This window comes from Akebia trifoliata, chromosome 15 (assembly GCF_017979445.1).
Source record: "Akebia trifoliata isolate Shusen 1 chromosome 15, ASM1797944v1, whole genome shotgun sequence".
Lineage (NCBI taxonomy): Eukaryota > Viridiplantae > Streptophyta > Magnoliopsida > Ranunculales > Lardizabalaceae > Akebia > Akebia trifoliata.
This window is the reverse complement of record NC_141389.1, coordinates 23989449-24005558: the sequence shown is the minus strand read 5'-3', so window position 1 is coordinate 24005558 and position 16110 is coordinate 23989449. Positions and strand designations below refer to the sequence as shown.

The following is a 16110-nucleotide window of genomic DNA, read 5'->3' as shown; positions in this document are numbered from 1 at the left end:
AAAAAAGAAAAAAAATAAGTTTTTTGTTGGGTAAGTCATGGTGTGTGCAATAAGCCTAAATGAAATGATAAAATGGTAATTTGTTTTTTATTTTATTTTTGCAAAAGTCACTTAAGCGAGTGCAATGAGTTGTTTCGATGTGTGTAAATAAACCGACTTGATATATTATTCTACATCTCTTTTATAAATACAAACGCTCTTCATGGACCATCAACTGGCCCATTCTTCACAAGCTATCAAATGGGCACGGTTGCCCTTTAGACTTGCCCATACAAGAATGGGTTAATGAGTCTACAAAGTATGGTTAGGCTCAAAATTTCAAGCCCTTGAAAAGAAGTTGGGAGGAGACCATCTAATATGGTTTAGAATGATGTATATATAAAGAATTGTGAATCAAAGATTCGGGTTTGACGGTTCATTCGTGAGTTAAGGAAGGTATTAACCAACTCGGTTTTCTACTTAAATTCACTCAGTATTTTGATTCACATTGATTTTATTATCTTGACATTTATAACTAAAGCAAAGTGTATCTCATAAAAACTTAGAAGAACTAGGGGTCTTTGCCTCACCACCGGTAAGAAAATCGAACATATGCTCCGGTATTGCATTCAGTCACTCATCCAGTGAAGGAATTGGCACCCTTAATCAACTGAGTTTGACTCAATTGAATGTGTGTGAAAGTGTTGTTTTTTTTCATTTTATTGAAATTTGGACCTTTTGACGTTTTCAAAGTATGAGGGATCGACATATTTATAAAAAAACAACTAAAGATGCATTCAATGATGTTTACAATTGTGAGATGAGTTGCAATGTAGAACATGGTGTCCCTCTTCCGATAGTAACATATGGTGTCTACGTGACATGTTTTGGTTGGAGATTAAATACATCAATGTAGAAAACGGCTTAGTTAGAAACCCAATATGTCAGCCAAAATGTACCGCGTAGACACCGTGTCTAGTCTATAGGAAAAGGACATCTTACCCGGATTATTCTTCTAAGATACCTAAAGAAGAACCGACACTATGCAAGGTTCTAAAAAAAAAATGAATATGCAATATTTTGAAAGTCCTATGGGCAATTTTGAATATTTTTGAGGTTTTTTTATTTTTTATTTATTTATTTATTTTTTTTTTCAATTTTGTATCTTAAGTATCATGTATCTCTAGGGAAAAAAATCCGCAGATCGTCTCCAACCTATAGGACCTACAAGATCACTCCTAAGACGATTTTGGCATCCAGGTGTCACTCATCGACCATAGAATCCTATTCAATTGATAATTGGATGTTATGTTTTAAGGGTCATGGTTGTGTTTTTATTTTTATTTTTATGAGTCTATCAATACCTATCTCTTTGTATGAGTGTATAAACAATTTTATGTAGGGAAGCGTTTGGATGCCCTAAAGAGAGATAAACATTTTTCAATATAAGGGCTAAAAGTTTCATAATGAAGTGATTCTTTGTAAGGATAACCTCTATGGTGAGGAGATCATCTTCACAAAAAATCAGCCTATTCCGAAATTTCCAACCCTAGTTTATAAGTTGATGAATCGTGGACCGTCCAATTATTTTAAATAACTTTTCATAGGTTAGAAGTTTCAGAATGAGTTGGTTTTTGGGGAGGAAGATCTCCTCACCATAGAGATCACCCTACCATGTATTGAAAAATGTTTGGTACAATGTTTGGCTCTCTTTAAGGCCTTCGAACACTCCCCTTTTATGTATTTACTTTGAGCCCTCAACTTCATGTTATAATTGAAAGTGAAAAAATTACATTCTTTAATTAAATTAACTAAACCCTAATTGTTTATTTCTACTTTGGAGTACCCGCTAATGGGGCTTCCTCTTGACAAATATTGTGATGGATGATTGATAATATGTTTGGCACAATGTTTTGTCGAGTTACAACTTCACCAAATCAATCATATTAGGCATTTATTATTGTCTAACCGAAATGGGGATTGATTGGACTTTCTCCTAAATCAAAGAATATTAGCTTACCCCATCGATCAACCATCAAATGGGATAGGACCTTGCCCTAACTTTCAATTAATTTGGAATTATAGTACACATAATTCCAACATTTAAGATGATGAAGTATCAACCTAGTGAGCATTCTAAGGGTTGGTGAGATGGCCAAACCACACATCAAGAAGTGGAGGACTTGAGTTCGAATCCTTTCTTAGGAAAAAAAAATTTGCTCACAAAATTTTTCTCAAAGAGCTCAAAGAAATCTGAGGTCCACCAATCACATGTACATGTGTATTGAATGGTATTCCTAATTTACAAAATTGCCCTTGTTATTTACAAAACTACCCTTGTATGCTTGATGTGGACAGTGCTAAGGAGTCTGTGAGCAAAAAATGACTCATCTCTTAGGGGCCACCCTCAAGGATTCATCTAGAAATTACCTGGTGTATGTGAAGGGAGGGGATTGCACGTTCCCTGAGGATAAGTTCGAAGTTCTAAGTGTCCCAGATACCTCAATTCCCCCCAAAAAGTATTGATCTAGCTTATAGATTTCAAATATTAATCAGTATTAAGGTGATTGATTGCTTGGCTTACAATAGAGCCTAAAATGGATCCTTGATCTAATTTGAGAAAAATGATTCTCAAGACTTAAAGACCATCAATCCTTTTGGAAGAAACCCAAATTAGGTTTACGTCTTGATCGATGATTGGAACAAAGGTTGATAGCAATGATTTTAATGGTTGCCCTTGATAATTTGAATCATTGATCTCATCAATTATAAGGGGATGAGAATGTGTTAAGAAAGAAAAAAGATCATTAAATAGACAATAGGGTTATCGCAGGAACATTAGGGGTGTGTAGAAAGAAATCCCTCCATTAGAGTTCATTAAGCAATTTTTCCTATTTTGTATGTCCAATCAGATTTTTCCCTAGGGTTGACAATGATTTGAGAGATACCTAATGTCTAAACCGACCTGATCCGAAAAAATATGAAAAATTGGATTTTCAGATAGGATTTGGATTTGAATCTTAGATCTGAAACAATTTTGGATCAAATTTGGATCTACCCCAATCCGCTTTGAAAAAAATCTGATCCGAACATATTTTAATAATTTTGTTATTATTCTTAATTTCATATAAATACATATAGATAAAAACATTTTATTCTTTTTGATTTTTCTCTCTATTTGTAGTTGGAAAGTAGATTTAAAAAAAATTTATATGATTTATATTTTAAAATGTTTTTGAACATTGGTCATCTGAAAATAAGACATGTATCCAGATTGGATCGGTTTCTAATTAAGGATAAAATGAAACAGTTCAAATTCACTTCAGATATTCATTAATCTGTTCGGATCATGTACATATTAAAAAAAAATTTGGATCAGTATTGGAGTGATATTGATCCAATACCGAACCGATCCGTTGACAGTCCTATTTTATCCCATAAAAATTCAATCCAACAAGGATCGAATCCTTATCAAATCGACCCGATCCATTGATAGCCCTATCCCCAACCCATTTTGTGCCCAAGTAAAATAAAAGTTTCTCCAATCCCACCCATCTATGGTTTGTCCTCTCTTGGGGTCAATTTTCCTTATTAGGTTTTGTTGGTGGGCAGATAAGAACCCTATTCCTTTGTCTTGTTTGAGAACCTAACATTGGTCTATTTTGTAAACATGTGATGTACCATTGAAGGAATCAAGTTTATCAACTAAAAGTATCTGCCCGACCATACAATCAATGTGATCAGCATCACCAACCGTACGATTGATTCCATTCTTTTCTGTAGTGGAGAAACTTCAGTGGTCCATATACAATGACTAACGAATAAATGTTCAAGATCAGATGGATTCATTTGTGGTCCAAAGATTTAGGTGGGACCCATGTATGGAATGGTGGGCCCTAAAGCCTCGTATGATTATGAACTGAACCAAGTTAGAGCCATTTTATTTAGAAGGATGGGCTTTGGGCTGAGTTAGAGACGAGTCAAACTTGGCGATAGGGATGATTTAAAGGGAAGGTCCAGCCCATTAAATAAAAGGCCTAAACTTTAAGTCCATCAAAATATATGGAGTTAGTCAAAGGATCCAGGACCGACCAATCATATTAGCCTGCGTGTAACGAGGACACCCCCAAATTGATAAAACTACCCTCGTTAGGCTGCATGTGTCTATGGTTTAGGGAAAAAAAAAAGAGAATAAAAATATATATATATATATATTTTTTTTCCCATTGCAATTACCTTCCTTCTTTTGTTCCAATTCTTCTTTCTCATAAAAGAGGTCTCTAAAAAAATAAAATAAATAAAGTATTACTTTCTTCTTGATAATAATTTCTTTAAGGGAAAATTATTTTAAAAAATAATAAATTATTAACAAAATAATATTTTTTATGAAATTATCAAATAAGTAATAAACCGACGGGCCAATCGTTGATTTTTTAAAACGGACGGTTGGACTACCAATTTTCAACCTAAATTTAATCACGTGCCCAAAATACCTTTCATTGAAATCTGACAGTAGAACCGTCAATTTTCATATATATATATATATATATATATATATATATATATATATATATATATATATATATATATATATATGACAGCGTTCTTTTGACAAAATCCTAGACAACATTCTAGACGAAGCATTTTGTCTTATATGAGCTAAAAATTTTAGAATGGACTAATGTTTTGTGAGGATGATCTCTGTGATAAGAAAATCATCCTCACAAAAATCAGCAAATGCTGAAATTTCTAACCATAGTTTATAAGATGAAGAATCGTGAACCGTTAATTTGTAATCACTTTTCATGGGATTAAGAGTTTCAGAATTGGCTGATTTTTTGTGAGGATGATCTACTGACTATAGAGATCATCCTTACACAAAATCAGTCCATTCCAAAACTTTTTGAAAATTTTGATTTTATTTGTTTAATAATTAATATATTATTTTTCTAATAATTTTCCCTTTCTTTAATTAGTGGATTGACTGGATTGATATCATAGAGAAATATTGCTTGATCATTTCTACTAACTTAAAGTCCCCATTAGGATTCCTTTTATGTTATGCCTAAATTCCCCTTATGGATAACGTACAATATCTTCATTACTAATCCTTTGGGTACTTTGGTGGGAGTCATTTTTTGCTCATAAATTTTTTTCTCACAGTGCTCACAGATACTTCAGTGCTTGCCATGTCAAGCATACAAGAGTAGTTTTGTAACCAATAAGGGTATTTTTGTAAATTATGAATGTCATTCAATACACATGGGTTGATGTGATTGGTGGATCCCAGATTTCTGTAAGCAAGTAATTTTTCCCTTGGTGCAGTGGGGAGCCTGTGAGCACGGTGAGGAAAAAGTCGGGTGACAAAAAAATTCTTGTGCTTGTTACACTTTTCATTGGACTAACACTTTAGACATACCACATGGAGGTGGTCAGGGGGAGATATGTAATCTAGCCATTCTGATCTTTCCTTCCCCTCCACTCATCACTATTTTGTAAATGAGTCGTGTTGGGGTGACACAAAGTGGGACATAATGGCATGGTGGTGTGCACATAACCGTAGATGCTTTCCTCGAGATACAAGTAACATGCATCTACGGTTATGTGTGCGTCACCACGTCATTTGTGTCTTCGTTTTTATCATTTCAACATTACCTTTTGTAAATATCACAAAATTACTTATAAAAATAAAGTCACGATAATATGACTCGCCAAGTGGTATGCTCAATCGACTCCTTGATTTAACAAGTTTTGAAATTGTAGATCTATATGCCTCGGGATACACAACTGCACTTCCCCATAAAAATGTATCCCGAGGTGTACAAATATACGGTTCTCAAACTTGTCCACATCAGGGCATCGATTGATTATGCTACCTGGCAAGTCATATTATCACGACTCATAAAAATATTACTACACAATGACATTAAAATAAAGTCATGATAATCTGACTACCTAACATGGCACACTCAATCGACTCTCCTGACGTGACATGTTTGGGAACCATAGATCTATATGCCGACTCCCTTGGGATACACATATTTATGGGGAAGTGCAGTTTTGTATCTCTTAGGGTACGAATCTATGATTCCCGAACTTGTCATGTCAAGAGAGTTGAAATTATCGCGATTAACTCTTAAAACTATCATTTTTTGAGACAAGATAAAACTATTTTTATTTTTTGTTTTAAAGATTTTCATTGTTCAATACTATTTCAATCCACACTAAAAATCAAACTAAAGTTACCTTCTAATAAGTGAAAAACTGAAAAAATAGGAGGGGTAAGAAAACCCAACAAATGCAAGATTTAGCAAATATATTCTTTTCTTATTGATCATCCTCGTCATGTTGCTTTGTAAAAGTAGCTAATCCTTATTATAATCCTCATCTCCCTTCTCGACATTTTGATACTTATAGAACATAGCACACATTACATAATAACCAAAGTTCAGGACCCCAATAACAACTAACATCCAAAACATATTGTCCACTCTCCCCTCATTAATATTATTGGGCAACCATCTCGTAACCCTTTGAACCAAATTGATCAGTGCGGTACTTAAATAAAACCCGACTCCGATTAACAATGCGATCATAGCAGTTGCAGTACTACGAAGTGATCTCGGGAATTCTTGGTAATACAACCCGACCTGCCCAGGAAAATGAAACGCTTCACCCACCCCTACAATGGCTAATGGCACCACTAGCCATAATGCTGACATGGGTAATATTGAATCTTGTTGATGTGTAAGGTTATGGACTCGAGCAACCCGAAGTCGCCTTGATTCGACTAGGGCTGACCCAAGCATACCAAGGATATTGAATATGTGGCCGATTCCTATACGTTGGAGAGGTGTTATTGATCGACGAGTAATCTTTTGCCACGTTAGAATAAGGAAACGATCAATGAAGGGTAGTGAGATGGATGTTGATGTAAGGGTGAAGACTAGGAAAGATCCTGCTGGGACTTTGAAGTGTGGCCCAATGTGGCGGTCCATGGTTAGGGCTTGTAGGACGACTAGGCCGCTTTGGATGCCTATTGGGGTGCTTAAGAAAATACCTGTTGACCAAAGTGGGAAGATTCTGATTAGGGTTTTGAGGTCTTCAACTTGTTGTACTGTGCATAGTCTCCATGGTTTTGCTATTGTTCCATTTTCATCAATGTTGATGTCGGCTTTTAGTGCTGCTCGGTTTAGGAATCTGCATGAAGTTCACATTTTATGATTTTAAGCTCATGATTTACTATTAATAAACGAAGATGTTTAAGTGAACAACAAATACCTCTAAAGTGAAACAAATTACATATTTTGTCTTTTAAAATGAGTGATAAGTGAGCACTGGCTGGTCCAAAATATTAACGGTTAAGGCCTTGATATCGAGCTCGCAAACATGGGTTGATTTCAAATTTCCCTCACCATCCTAGCTTGTTGGTATATTGTATACTAGAGTCTGCCCATGCCTGAGGCACTAGCATTTTCTTTGCTATTAGAAGGGTGAAAGAGAAAAGACAGTAAAGTTAAAGGGGTATTATTTAAAATACGAAAAAAGAGAAAAAATTGTAAAATTAAAGGGATAGTATTAAAAAAAGAGTTCGGATAATATGACTCTTCAGGTGGCATACTCAAATGACTCCATGACGTTGACAAGTTTGGGAACCTTAGATCTGTTTGCCTCAGGATAGATGGCTCCCTCGAGGTAAACTTTTTTTTTATTATGGGGAATTGCAATCGTGTATCCCAAGGCATTAAGATCTACAGTACCCGACCTTATCACGTCATGGAGTCACTTGAGCATGCCACTTGGTGAGTCATATTATCACAACTCTTAAAAAAAAAAAAAGAGGAAGAGAGAGAGGGAGGAGGAGAGGAAAGACAATAAAATTGAAGAGATGAAGAAGAAAGAAAATAATGTGGGACACTCCATTATTGTTGGAGTTGGACCTGTCGTTGTGTTTTATTATATATATATATATATATATATATAGTCAGATATATAATTTAAAATAAAAATAACTATAAAATAACATAAAAATAATAATTAAACATAGTATAAAATTACAAGTTAATTATTTGCTCATTTAACAAACAATAGTGGTTTTATTAAGTTTTTTAGGATAATGTTTGAACTTTATAAGTTGGTTTTTACTCGCCTAAAGAATATTAAAATGTATAAATTTGATTAAAATTTCAATCCTTAGAATAATTTGTGATGCATGATGGTATCGGGTACATGGCCAGTCTAAGGGGAAGTCAACATCACCAATCTCTTTAATTTCTTCCTCAAATCTTCTCATCGTCATAGAAACCGAAAGTGAATGTTGGAAGAAGAAGAAGAAGAAGAAGAAGAAGAAATGGAAAGGATAGGACTGTCAATGGATCATATTAAACTCAAAATCCGATATGTTCCGATCAAATAACTCCAGGTCTAGATCAATGTTTTGGATTTCGATAAGGATCCAATCCGATAAGGTTTCGATCTGATATCTTAAAGGATCAAATCTAGATCAATCATGTCCTTATCCAATAAAGACCCGATTTCGATAATATGTTAGAAAGTATATCAATTATATTATATATTTGGTGAGATATAAAAAATTTACTTAGATTTTATATATAAAATCACGTTTGGCCCAATCCAATTGTTAATGGATCAGATCTGTATCTTAATATTTAGATCTGATGAGGGTCTGATCCAATACTTATCGGATCAGTTCTGGATTCAATCCTAATTGGATCGGTACGAAATCAAACTCGATCCATTGACAGCCCTATATTCATGTTAAATTATAGGTTCGAAGGAAAGCCCATAATGTGGCTCTAGCCCAGGACCATATTGGTTGGGCTAGGTCTGTCAATAGACTGGATCAGACCCAATATCTGATTTCTTCTGAATAAAAATAAAATAAATTTGGAACGAAAATTTTGGATCCGATAAGGATCTTACCGGATATGGATCAACATATCCCATTATGGATCAAAATGTCCCAATCCAAAAACAGTGATGATCAAGGTCCAATCCGACACTTATCAATCAGTCCTAAATAGAACCAATACAACCAGTACCAAATCCATTGACAGCCCAAGGTGGGGGGCCCAAAAGCCCATAAAGCTAGGCAGTACAGTAAAAACTGTGGGCCACACCAACCATGCGGATCCTGTACGTGCATGACTCGCATGAGATAGTGGAACCCACACACATCTACTCCCACTCGCCCACTCTTCATGTTAGATGTCCACGTCACTAAATCACTCTCTACCACCAATACTTGATCACCCACTAATCACTAATCAGAACCGTCCAAATCAACTGTGTTACCCACTTAAAAAAAAAAAATAGTGAGCGTGACTTAATCAAAGTGACGTCATCAAGTTCCAAGTGGCATAAAGCAACACATGTTACACGTTTTAGATCACCAACGTAAATGACACCTATACTATAATGCTAGTTTTAAAATTCAATTCAATTGGAAAATGATAGTGTGGGTCCATGTCGGACATATGTAGATTCTAAATCCAAGATCTAGAATCTAGATGGTTGATGCGCCTTGAGATATTAGAGGTCACAAATCTCGAGGATCATCAATTATTGGATTATTAGAATCTATAGTTTCCACCATGTGAGAGCGAGAGAGAGAGAGAGGAAAACAACACTTGTCTTTTTTTAAATGTTTGATAAATGATAGTGGATCCTAAAAGCTTGCACGATTGTGGATCTGAAAAGTAGACAAAATCTATTCTAGTCGTTGGGCCCACACCAAGATGAGCTGTTGTTTCTTCATCACATCAGCTGCTATATGTAATAAATCTGATTTATGAAAATTTCTTGTTTGTGAAGGGGCCATTATAATTACTTTTCTTTTTTAACAAAGTAAGAGAAATAAGTTGTAAGATTGTTTCCCTTTCTTATTCACTTACTTTTATATATATATTAATCATTTATCTTTGATAGTTGCATTTCATGTTTATACAGTCGAGATCATGTGTTTTTTCATGAATCATTAGAACCCTTCACATGTATAAATGAACAATTTAAGAGAAGATAGACGGAATTTAATTTAGGAATAACATTAGGGATGATGCTTTGATATGATGATCTAAAAAGGTATCATTTTTATGCTAATTATGAGCACTAACAAGAAATTTATCGAAAAGGTTGAGAGAGATTGATAAATTAAGGTATGGTTCCTTGTAATTTATTTTTTTATTTTTTAAATATTCACTTTCTCGACGTCTCTCCGATGATTTCTTCTATTTTTTTTTTATACTAAAGAAGGCTATTTACATATTTTCTAAAAGAGGGCATAAAAGAAAGTTTAATAATGATAAAATGACACGAAAAAATATATGCAATCTGTAGTTGGTGGATGTAGCAAGTGCACAGAACTATAGCCTTTTTACTTGTGTCTCCCGAAGAAAAAAATCTATGATTTTGTGCACTTGTCACGTCAATCAAGTGCGGTTTTTCAAGTCAGATTATCATGATTCTAAAAGAATTTACAAAAAAATGTGGTAAACATACCATTTTAGAAAAATAAGTTTATTAATCATTTTGGTAAATGTTTTGGAAACATGATGAGAACATAATCTACCAATCTTTCTCTTTAAGCACCCAAAATTAATCGTATAGAAGAGTAATGTCGTACCTAAAGCTTGATGTCAGAGTCGGAGACGACGATTTTGTAGTCTTAGCGTGTCCATAGTAATAATCTTCACTATTAGATGAGATGAGAACATTTCTCTTCGTAATGCTTGCTACAACTACGCGTGCCAAGTTCGTAAATGGGCTTCCTTGGGGCTTAATGTGCCGATAATAACGCTTACCAAATAAGAAAATGGTGAACCCAATAAAATTACTCGCTAAGACCACACCGAACCCCCATCCCCAACCAACATTATCTTGAATATATACGATGGCGGTTAAGGCTATTACGGAGGCGACATAAAAGACGATGAAATACCAATCGAAGAAAATTCCTTTATCCTTGGCCTTCTTGAATTGATCGGCTCCCATGGTGGCAATTGTGAATCGTGACCCACCTGTCCCTATTGAAGCCAAAGCTATAGCTGTGTAGAGGAGTGTGAATTGGAGTTTTGATGGCGTTTCACACGTGGTGTTGGTTTCATTTGTACATGGTGGAGGTCTTAGGGAATGGAGTGTTGATGTTAAGGTAAATAGAATTACACCCTGCAAGAAAAAAATGGGGATGAGGTTGTGAAAATTGTTGTAAAAAACGATTAATTATTTTAAAAATAAAAAAAGAGTAACAATTATATTCTTCAATCTTTGTTTTTGATCAACCAGTTTTATTTAGGAAAAAAAAGAGTGTTGTGATTGGCACCCCTTACTTTTACTTATGACACCACAATTTTAAATTATTTATCACACCCCAATTAAAGATTAAAACACACTCTTCAAAGTTCAAACATTACAAGGGGTTGACTCAAATTATAATCTCAACGGTACAAGACATTATAACAAGAGTCTTGACACAATGTGAAAAAAGCTCAAATTTGACGGCCTTGGGCCATCAAATTTCATAAAATTCGACAAACCAAAATGTTGAATTGTTAAAATTTTTTTTTTCCGACAAGTTGAAACTATCAAATTAATAAATGATTAGAGAAATCTGGTAACTCTAAGCCATCAAATCTGGGAACATCAAGAATTTTGATGGTCCTAGATCGTCAAAATTCATTTACTAAAATTCGTGGGCCTTAGCCCGTCAAATTTTTATGTCAAATTTTCTAGTTTTCACAATGTGATTTTGTATCTCAACAACCTGAGAGGGTAACTCAAAAACTCAACTGAGGCAAGAATCATAGACTTTTTTACCTTGGGACACAGAACCATGCTTTCTGAGGAAAAAAAATTCTACAACTCTTGCACGTGTCACGTTAGTGAGTTTTTGAGTTACCCTATCAAGTTGAATTACAAAATCAACACTCTTATAACGAACAATTCTAGTAATTATTTACCACTAGTGATTAGGCTCATATAAAATCCTAAACGCAAAAATATAAATGTAAAAAAAAGAGAGAGTTTCTATTGGCACCGTAACTTTTATTTATTCTCAATCACTGACTTATTATTATTATTTTTTTAATTGGGGTGTAATAAATAAAAGTTGAAGTGCCAGTAGTAGCTCTAAAAAACAATGAAAAAATTACAAAATTTGGTATGACCTTTTAGAAAATTATAGAACTAGCTAGGTATGGTATTTAAAAAAAAAAAAAAAAAATTAACTAAGAACGCATAAGTTGCTTCGTTGTTCCAATGGGATAGATCTTTGTGCGCCAAAATGCTAAAGAGACATTTTAATTAAAAGTAATGTCCAGATTAAGATTAGGGTTGGATTTCACCGCTTTTTAACAAAGATGTATACAATTTGTAACTTAAAACAATTTTCATAAAAGAAAATTGAGTCGTGATAATCGGACTATCTCACGTTGCACACTCTGTCGACTCTCCTGATGTGATAAGTTCAGGAACCATAGATCTGTATGCCTTAGGATACACAATTTCCTCAAGACATACTTTTTTTTTTATATGGGAAAGTGCAATTTTGTATCCCGAGATGTACATATCTACGGTTCCCAAACTTGTCACGTCAGGAGAGTCACTTGAGTATGCCACGTGGGGTAGTAGGATGATCACGATTCAAAAAAAAAATTATTTACAAAGTTACCTGTATTTTTACAAAATTCATAACCATTTGTTTAAATAACGATATTTGAGACTCTTTATTACACCAATGGCCCTGATGAAAGCATATTTCTAGACATTCCGAAGAAAATGGCTCCTAAATCTTTTACACTTCCCAAGAAAATATCATCTGAGGTTAAGTTCTATAAAAGGAAGATTCTAAAGTGACTTCCTACTGCAATGCCCTGATGCTGTGGTGTGCATGTAACAGTATTTTTTTTCTTTGTATCTTGAAGAAATAAATCTATGATCATCTGTAACTGCCACATCAGCACAATGTTGAGATGGATGTCGTAGGAAGTCACTCTAGAATAATCCTTTAAAAATGGATAATGCTAAAATTTTTTAACATTAAAATGTACATAGTGAGTGACATTTTTGATATGGATGTGTGGATGGTGTCCCCCCCCCCCCCCCCCCCAAAATAATGTACATTTAAAGTCACTTCAGCACTACTTTTTAAAAAGTCTCTGATTAATATGACACCAAAAGACTCAATAAGTATGGTTGGTGAAGGAGAGGAGACAAGTTCTGCTCCAGAATTAATTTTAAACTATTTTTGAGGCTAGGCAGCTCCCAAACAATTTATTGTAAATTGTTTGTTTACAAATAATTATTATGTGACTTAAGATATTGTTCAAATCAAGTTAACCTAATCTTGACTAGAGAAATACAAAAAATGAAAGGTTGGGTGGACTAAAAAATAACATATAATCTTCATCATGTAAGTACAAAATCCAACAGTTGGGAATTATCCTAAAGAAAATGGGTCAGGTTCAAGGGCCATATGAGAAAACATATGTAAAAACTTTCATTTTTAATAAAATTTTAAAATATGGGTTAGAAATTTTGGATTGAGCTGATTTTTTGTGAGGATGATCTCTATGATGGGAAGATCATCTATAAAAAAAAAAAATCAGCCCAATCTAAAACTTCTAACGCCATTAAAAGTGATTTAGAATGTGGACCATCGATTTTTTACCAATTTTTATCATTAATTTGTAAATCACTTTTGATGGATTTAGAAGTTTCTGATTGAGCTGATTTTTTGTGAGGATGATCTTTTCATCATAGTGACCATCCTTGCAAAAAATCAGCTCTATTCAAAACCTCTAACTCTTATTTTGAAAAACGAAAGTTTTTTCATATGTTTTCTCATATGGCCCTTGAACCGCCCCCAAAGAAAATATCATCAAAATACATATTATCGAGATACACATAAAATCCCTACTATTTGATGTTGTGCTTACATGATCGAGATCATGTTTATTTTTTCGTTAATAATTTTCTGACTCGAGAATTTTCACTTGGTATGGATGTGGCTGATGTGGCAAGGGCACAAAATCGTTGATCTTTCTCTTTATGTATCTTGAAGAAAAAGATCAGCAGTTTTGCGTCCTTGCCATGTCAACTGCATACATACCGAATGAAAATTCTTGAGTTAAAAATCAGTACTCTTATTTCTCTAAGTCATATTTCTTTAGTAAAATTAAAGAAGTTTCATGCTAGAGTAACATTAAAATTGACATCGATTTTCACATTGCTGATGTGGAGTCGTGGAAGTGCACACATAACCATAGATGCTTTTCACTCGTATCTCTCGATGAGAAGTCATACATACATCCATGTCAGCCATGTGAGAATTGTTGTCAATTTTAAAATTACTTCAACATTTTCCATTAAAGAAACTGATTAAAAAGCGCGCACACACACGTGTTGTGCAAGAGTATACTACGTCCGTGAGACACTGGCTTCAATACTGAGTTGATCTGACAGTGCATGGATAACCATAGATTTATTTTCTTGAGATACAAATTAGAAAAATTATGGTTCTCTATGCACTGCCAGACCAGCTCAGTGTTAAACCCAGTGTCTAAAGCAGGCAGTTCGTTTGAATGTATCTAAGGGATCAATTGTATTTCATACTTTGAAGTAGAGTCCAGATCCTTACACACGGTCTTAAAACATGCCACGTAATAAAGAAGGAATAAAGATAATTAATGGAGAATGAGAGTGAGAAAGGAAACATACCAAGAAAGACACAAAAGAAGAGATGGAGATGACAGTGAAGGTGCCAAAGAAGGAGTCAGCGAGGATGGCTCCAGCAATAGGGAAGAGACTGGTGCAACCGTTGACTACATTTGATATCTGTGTCGCATCAATGCTCTTGATGTTGAATTCTCCTATTAGATACACGATTAGGTTGAACGACCACCCTCCAGCGGCAAGTGTCAGACCCATCATACTTGCTGCTGGACCATATACCCGTCCATCAAACTTCTTTCTACCGTTGATTAATAATAAATAAATAAAAAACATCTATGTATCATGTACGAGAGAGAGAGAGAGAGAGAGAGAGAGAGAGAGAGAGACCTGTGATGAAGGGGAAGGTAATCCAGCCACCATGTTTGTGATCTACAGATGTTTCTTCGTCCGTACTATGGTTGATGTTGGGAAGAGATTCATCAATCGTTGCCATTCTCTCTCTCTCTCTCTCTCTCTCTTTCCTAGATGTGAGGAAGAGTGAGTGAGAGAAGTAGATCTCAAGCTATATTTATAGTGTTGAGGGTTACTACAGTACAGAGTAGATAATTATATTTGTCATGGCTTTTAAAACTTGATTACGATGGCTGCCGAGTCGAGTTGACTTGATGAGTGCTAACGTTTTGACTCAGTCAAGTTTCCAAATCAACACGGTAGATGTTAAGGGTGTCAACGGGTTGATTATGGTTGAGTTGCACATATGCCCTAACCGAAGAGTCGTGATAATATGACTCCTTGGGTGGTATACACAATCGACTCCCGGATGTGGACAAATTCAAGAACCGTAGATCTGTACGCCTTTTAATGGGTTCTAAAAGATCTTAAAATATTTTTTAATGGGTTCGAAAAGATCTTAAAATATATATATATATATATATATATATTTTTATTTTTTTATTTTTTTTATTTTTTTTTATTTTTTTATTTTTACATTTTGATAATTTCCAAATTTGATTGGGATTCCACATGAGAATCTTAAAGCTTTTCCATTTTTTAGGGCCTTGTAATAGGAATTGAGTCTACTTGGAAACTTTTGGTAGGAATTTAATATCCATTGTAATCTTAATAAAACCACTTGCCCTCTCTAAATGGCTCGTTCCAATAATAATAGGAATTGTGTCTATGTGGTACTTTTGGTATGAGTTTTAAAATACATTGGATTCTTAATAAAGCCGCTTTCTATATGGCTCCCAGCCCAATCTATGTTCGGTTGGAAAAAGTGCCACATAGACACTTTGATTTTTTTTCCCTTATCGTAGATGTCTCCACCTTTCGAGTGTGACTAATCTACTATGTGAAAATTGAAAAATTCGACATAAAAAATTGATGTACCTTACGAATTTTATATATTGAATTTTGACAGTTCAGGACTGTTGAAATTCTAGA

General features: G+C 34.5%; 1 protein-coding gene across 2 annotated transcripts; it reads right to left on the bottom strand.

Annotated features, from left to right (window-relative positions):
- Positions 1-6316: 6316 nt before the first annotated feature.
- LOC147384689 (protein NRT1/ PTR FAMILY 2.7-like) lies at positions 6317-15193 on the bottom strand. 2 transcript variants are annotated; one of them, XM_086426028.1, is made up of 4 exons: positions 15055-15193; positions 14713-14930; positions 10622-11163; positions 6317-7179 (listed from the first exon to the last, which is right to left on the bottom strand). In XM_086426028.1, the coding sequence occupies exons 1-4, from the start codon at positions 15158-15160 to the stop codon at positions 6345-6347; spliced, it is 1701 nt and encodes a 566-aa protein (XP_086282154.1). In that variant the 5' UTR covers positions 15161-15193; the 3' UTR covers positions 6317-6344. The 2 variants fall into 2 exon arrangements, with proteins under 2 accessions (XP_086282154.1, XP_086282155.1); XM_086426029.1 differs by having other exon boundaries at positions 14713-14965; positions 15055-15180.
- Between the last annotated feature and the right edge of the window lie 917 nt (positions 15194-16110).